The 6,399-nt window shown below is 38.1% G+C and overlaps 1 protein-coding gene across 1 annotated transcript in view; it reads left to right on the top strand.

The window, feature by feature from the left end:
- adam19a (ADAM metallopeptidase domain 19a) overlaps nt 1-6,399 on the top strand; it is a gene marked incomplete in the record, with an annotated part of 346,817 nt that overhangs the window by 331,116 nt on the left and 9,302 nt on the right. The window contains 1 exon segment of the mRNA XM_014003343.1: nt 1,637-1,839. Coding sequence (XP_013858797.1) covers nt 1,637-1,839 — 203 coding nt within the window.

The following is a 6,399-nucleotide window of genomic DNA, read 5'->3' as shown; positions in this document are numbered from 1 at the left end:
AAAAATATCAATTAAACAAGAATTAAATTACAAAACATGAGGTGAAGTTGTTTTTTAATTGAATTGGTGCATTTTAAGTGTATTTATTTATTTAGTGGCTCATTTATATATTTCTGCTTTTATTTATAATTGTGTCAGTGTCGGTCCTCCATACAACTCTAGCTGACGGCTTTTTTTAATCATAATTTACAGGTTATGTGTAGGGCTCACAAAAGTATATTGCCTTTAAACATCCAATTATATTTTTTCTTAAAAGAGAAAGTTATTACAATCTCACGGGGTTATATATATTTGTGCAACCTAAACTCAGAATGAGTTTGAAGGAACAGAGTTCTTCAATCCAAGGAATACCATTATGGAATAATCTGGAGAGTGACAAGAAAAATGTCAGCACCGTGTTTATGTTTATGTCAAGAAAATGATAAAATTTGGTTTGTTAAAGAAATATGAGATGGAATAATCTGTATCTATTTGAATTTTTGCTTACCAAGGTTTTGATATTGTTTTGGTTTTTGTTTAGTTTTTGTTTTTTGTAAATTACTTTTGTTTTAATTTATTCTTGGGAAAAAAGGTGTGGTCCTGTTGGCTTCATCAGATTGTGATCTCCAGCTCTCACTGGTCTGTATTTACCAACTACAGTTTGGTGATCTTCATTCTCCTCAAGTTCTGTGTCAGACTCTGGCTCAGATGCTGGATGGACAAGTCTTGTGGACATCTTTTATCTATTTGTGAATAAATCATTTCTGAGCAACTYTCTAGTCGWAAACCCCTCTATCAGACTAGAATGAACCATCTGGAAGCTGGAGGGTAGCAGGGTGTGAAATGCATCTTTTAAAGAGACAGCCTCAAAATGAGCTGATTTGAGACACACCTCAAAAAGGGGCAGAGAGGAATTTAGACCAAAGCATTGCAGTTCCACTTCATTTATACCTCAACTAAAGGATTTAAATGTGAAAAAGAAGGATTTAAAAGCATCGTGTGTCTACATTAAGGAGTATTAAAATGTGTCACGACTACTGAAGACTGTTCTACTATAGGTTTATTTTAACTGGCTTCTTCTGTTTTCTAATGCAGCAAACCCAGCAGATACGTATGTTATTTGCTTTGTGTTGTTTRTTTGCCACAACTTCTGCAGACACTCTTTACTCTGTTGAACCTGTCACCTGCTGTGACTTTTCATRTAATAAGACAATTTTCTTGCTTAACTCTTGAGTCCACCAATATTTCAGAAAAAAAACACTACATTAGTTTTTCAGCACAGCTGATAACTGAAATACACCAGACCTTGGTTTATTTTTAGCCAATATGTTATTTTTATTTACCAAAATACTAATAAAATTAAAAATGATTTKAGATGGCCGCCACAAAATCAGTATTACAAAACACAAAAATGGGTGTAACTCAGTTAGTATTTACAAAAATTAATCTAAAATGAGTGAGCATCACTGCAAATAATCTGAGTGCTGCGTAATGCACATCAGTTTGTCAGCAAAATATTTATGAACGACAGATTTTACTCAAACTCTCAGAAAGTGATCATCTAATTTTAAGCAGTGATATTTTGCTCCTTTGACCTAGTTTATTTGTTCTGCTGTTCTGTCTAGTTTGACTGTTCTTATTTTCTTCTGTCTTTTAGTTCATCTCTGAGCAGCAGTCAGCACCATCCCCGTTCCCTCCCCAGAGGCCTCTCCCTCTCAGTCCAGCCAGAGCAGCTTCTGCCACATCAAGTCCAAAATCCAGTTCCAAACCCTCTGCAGGCCTGCTGGTCATGATGACACCAGGAGTGGGTCCAAAACCTGTGGGCAAAGTCTCAGCCATACCCCCTCTCAGAGTCATGAGGTGGGCAAACACATGCACCAAAGTCAACAAACACTAGTCCTGATTTCATGCTCAAATGAAACCTTCCTTACTTCAGTCAGTTTCAGTTTCAGGGTCACACATCACTCTAAAAGCTGTCTAGAAAAACTAACATTAACAGACTGACTTTAACAGACTAACATTGACAAACTAACAAACCAGCCAGTGAGTACTGGCCTGTGTTTCTTTTGTGCCAATCCCAAGCAATGATAAGGAAGGTTAACAAGGAAGAAATGAGACAGTGAGAGGGTTGAAGAGTGTAGACGGGAAGATAAGGAGTTGCAATGTAAGGCAAAGAGGGAGATGGAAAATGCCAAACAAAAGAGTATGATGAATTGTTCAAGAGGAGAATTAATATGAAAATTATATTTGTATTTGATTTTCCTAAATTGTGAGGTGCAGGCAGGATAAACCCAGGGCGCAGGCAAAAATCCAAAGTTTAACAAAAGATTTATTAATAAAATAAAAAGGCTGGCAGGGCAGCTCAAAAACTCTCAGGAGAACAGGAACACAGAGAAAACCACACTGGCTGTGTAAACAGCACAATGAACAGACACAGACTGAGGACCAATCACCACATTTAAAGGGAAACTAACGAGGACAAATGAGAGACATCTGGAGAAGACACGAGGAAAAACAGGTGAGTGTGGGCGGAGCTGCAGGGCAAAAAAAACACAGGGGAACACTGAAACACAAAAACTTAGGAAATAAACACAGATTATGACATAAATAGTTAATACAAATAATTTTCAAATCTTCAGCTATTAAAGTATAACTGAAATGTTATTAAAAACAGCATTCACAGTATTTTCAAAAATATGTTCTTTTTTATGTCATTTATTTATTTAAAAGGACAGTGCATCAATATACTGTGAATATAAATGCACTGGAATTTGCAAAACAGCTAAATTTCCTCTGTTGTCCTGAACAGATAAAAAGTAGTTTATAAAACAAGTGCAGAAAACAGACAAAATTTAACAAACACACAACAAACACACAAACACCTCTGACTACAAGGTACATAGTTAAATTATTTTACCAATGATTGGTTTTCTTTAAGCCAAACTTTTTCTTTTTCAAATGGAATAACTCTCACAGTCTCTGATATTTGCTGATAGTTCATTACATAGGAGTGTTCTTCTGACTGTCAACACCTTTCGCCCAAATTTTGTTCTCCAGCTTGCAACAACAACACAGTCCCCTCAGTTTGAGATCTAGTATTCATTCTGAACGTATGCTTATGAATAAAATAGTTTAAAGGTGGAGGAGCATGTCCACTTAAGACCCTAAAAACAAGACTTAAATCACCTAAACCTTTGATGTTTGAAGACTAAGTTTTGATGATTTTACAGTAGTGAACATAAGGCTATCTGTCTAAAACCTAATTTAGCTTAAATGAATGCACTCACAAAAGAGTTTCTTTTTTTTTGATGGCCTCCCTTCTCCCCTTATAGCCATCCTCTCCACACCATTATGTTTTTTTTTCCTACTCACAAAAGAGTTTCAAAATATGTTGTAGGTTGTAGAGAACTAAAAATGTTCATTTGTTGAATTTGCAGCAGTTGGTCATATTTACTGAAATTAAAAGCTATTTCAATCAAAAACATCTTAACAGGTCAAGTTAGATTAACATAGGATCAGGTGAGTTTTTGTGGTTTCTGTTGAATTTCTTTGCTTGGATGTCAGAATAGCTTCCCAGAGCTGCTGTTTGGATGTGAACTGCCTCCCACCCTCAGAGATCTTTGGCTTGAGGCAAAGATCCTCAATAAGGGTTYAGGTCAGGGGAGGATAGGGACCACACCATGAGTTTCTCTCCTTTTWTGCCCATAGCAGCCAATAATGCAGATGTATTCCATGAGATGCATGAGATGGAATTCATGAGGCATGAAGATGATTTTAGTCTTCATGTATTTCTGGACCCACTTCCAGCTGTTTCTGCTTGTGAACATTGGTTAGTGGTGGCCAAAGTTTGTGCAGAACTGCAGCGGACCTTGATGTTCGCAGGACTCCAGAGGCACCTGCAGATTCAGATATCTGTTTCTTCTTTGCGTGAGCTTTTTAGCAGCTGCTCTCCTAATCCAATGTATTTGTCTGGCAGAAACCTCCATCGTGTCCTTATCTACATGAACCTGCACGTGCTCTGAATCAGCCACAGATCTCTCTACTYTATGATAATCATATCTTAGTTTTTTTATGGCATATCTACAGTAAGGTTTTCAAACCTTGTCCAAGGCATTCAACTATTTCACATTTTCGTCAGCATAGGGATTATTTTTCTTTCCTACATTATTTGAAAATAGGGGTCTGCTTAATAATGAGGAGCATACTTCTTCAGCAGTTTTTCCTTTAAAGGCACAMTGTGTAGGATTTGTTGTTTTCAGCGATATCTAGTGGTTGAATCATCCTCCCTGGTCCTCCCCCCACCCCCACCCCCCGCTTCCAAACGCAAAGGAGTTGCTATGGTGTCTCTCAGGTGTCAAAAACCTTTGATAATTCCAACCGCGATGTCTACCAGCAGCTTCAGGGCTACTGATGTTTCAAGTGGTAAGATTATGAGCTTTAATAAGTAAAATTATCCCAGCTACAATGACAGACAACAAATATTACATTTATAGTATTACAACTAAAACCGTTTTTGACGCCACCACCAGTTTGTCCTTCATCAGCCTTCGTAGACAAGATGGCGGTGCAAGATGGTGGCTGCCTGTAGTGGCGACCCGCGACTATGGAGATATAAACAGCTTTTTATAAGGTAAAAATAATAAAACAAGGTCTTTGTCTGCATTGATTAGACATGTTTTTTATTATTGTCATTAGTGATTATCTCAATTTCGGCAAAAAGAATTGACAAAATCCTGCACACTGTGCCTTTAATTGGGCTCACCTGGAAAACTAATGATTATAGATTGATTTCAGTGATCCAAAGAGTCCTGAGACACAATACCACTTAAGTGTTATTTTGAAGAAAAAATTTTAATTTTTATGACAAACACAATTTGCATAATAATTTGGAATGCATTGTAAGGATGTAGAGAAGGTTAGAGTGGTAAGACAGAGCTATTTTGTGATCCCAAATAGAAGAACTCCATCACATACTGGATCTGTGAGCAATACCATTGAGAATGTTTCAATTCAGATTTTAACACTGCATCAAGTAATATATTCTGTGCTCACAAGGGCTGGGTCACGTCCATGAATTTGAAAGCACATATTTTCATGTTTCTAACCCTACTTTACTTACAGAAATATAAATATCAGGTCCCTGTTTGTTTTATCTCAGGCTACTGGGGTATTTACAAAATCTGTATAGACAGGATTGGCACCAATCAGGAGTCACCTGAACTCTGGGCTACCTGGAGGATTGATTAATTTTAACAGACTTCTCTCATCAAGCCAGAGTTTACACAGTTCTGCTGAGGTCACATCTGCAGCCTCTGAGGTTTGTAATAAACAAGGATAAAAGCCAGCTGACCCACTGTTGTCTGGAGCTGGACTCTATGAAGCATTACACAGTCATTCCAGTGGAAGATAGCAGGCATTCAGTCAGTGTTCAGTGCTATTTCAGCACAATAGTCTGCTAAAGTTCCAGCACCTCTATGCTATTTCTGCTTGGTCTGCTCATGATGAGGAGATTCCAGGTCTGAATTCACCTCAGATTTTGTCCCCATGGGAAAATCTGGTGCATTTCTAACCTTGGTGTCTGCGTGCACTCCTCCTTTAACACTGAAGTGACTGAAATTTCGAGATCCTGAGGACAACCCCCCGCCTTCTGCTTAGCAATCTGAGGGCTATTAGTTGCCTTTTCTTATTCATATGTCTGCAGCTAATCCAGACACACCCACCACGCTTGATGATATTCTCACTCTGTTTCTCAAGGGCTCCTGTTTACAAGTTTTTGCTCTGAAGATATGGTGTGTTGCAAATAACATAACTGGATGCCACTGTATTTTCAAAGCTACAGTAAAAAAATGTTAATATAGTATCTGATTCAAGTCTTATGTGTTTAGTAAGGTTTTGTCTTTTTGTTTTTAATGAATATATCAAATCAGTTAGAATTGACTAGGAGCACAAAAGTGCGCAAAGGGGGGGATTTGTAGGAGCACAGTTTTGGTCCAAAGGGGGGAATGTAGGGGCACAGTTTTGGGGACAGTTTAGAAAATTTACAAATACCAAAGGGGGTTTGTAGGAGCACAGTTTTGGTGTAAAGGAGGGATATGTAGGTGAGCTGTGATTAGGGTTAGGTATGGCTCTAGGTGTGACTGACTCTTTAGCATATAAATAGACACTATGTGGCTCACAGCCGGGTAGTGGGGGATGTAGAGGTCAATGTCTCCTGCGCAAAAAAGCGCAGCCTTAGTCAAACTACCACAGCTTGTCTTAACGGAGGTATTTCCTTATGTTGAATCATATAATCCATACAAGTCGCAACAGACATTAGTCTAGTAGGAAGGGTAGGATTCAGTGATATGCAGCAGATGACCTCTGAGATTAAACACATCAGCTTTCACAACAAACTTTGACATGTAATCTAGTGGGGGGGGG

This window comes from Austrofundulus limnaeus, unplaced genomic scaffold (genome assembly GCF_001266775.1).
Source record: "Austrofundulus limnaeus strain Quisiro unplaced genomic scaffold, Austrofundulus_limnaeus-1.0 Scaffold18, whole genome shotgun sequence".
In the NCBI taxonomy this organism is placed as follows: Eukaryota; Metazoa; Chordata; class Actinopteri; order Cyprinodontiformes; family Rivulidae; genus Austrofundulus; species Austrofundulus limnaeus.
Note: the sequence above shows the minus strand (reverse complement) of the source record. Positions and strands in the feature narration are given on the sequence as shown.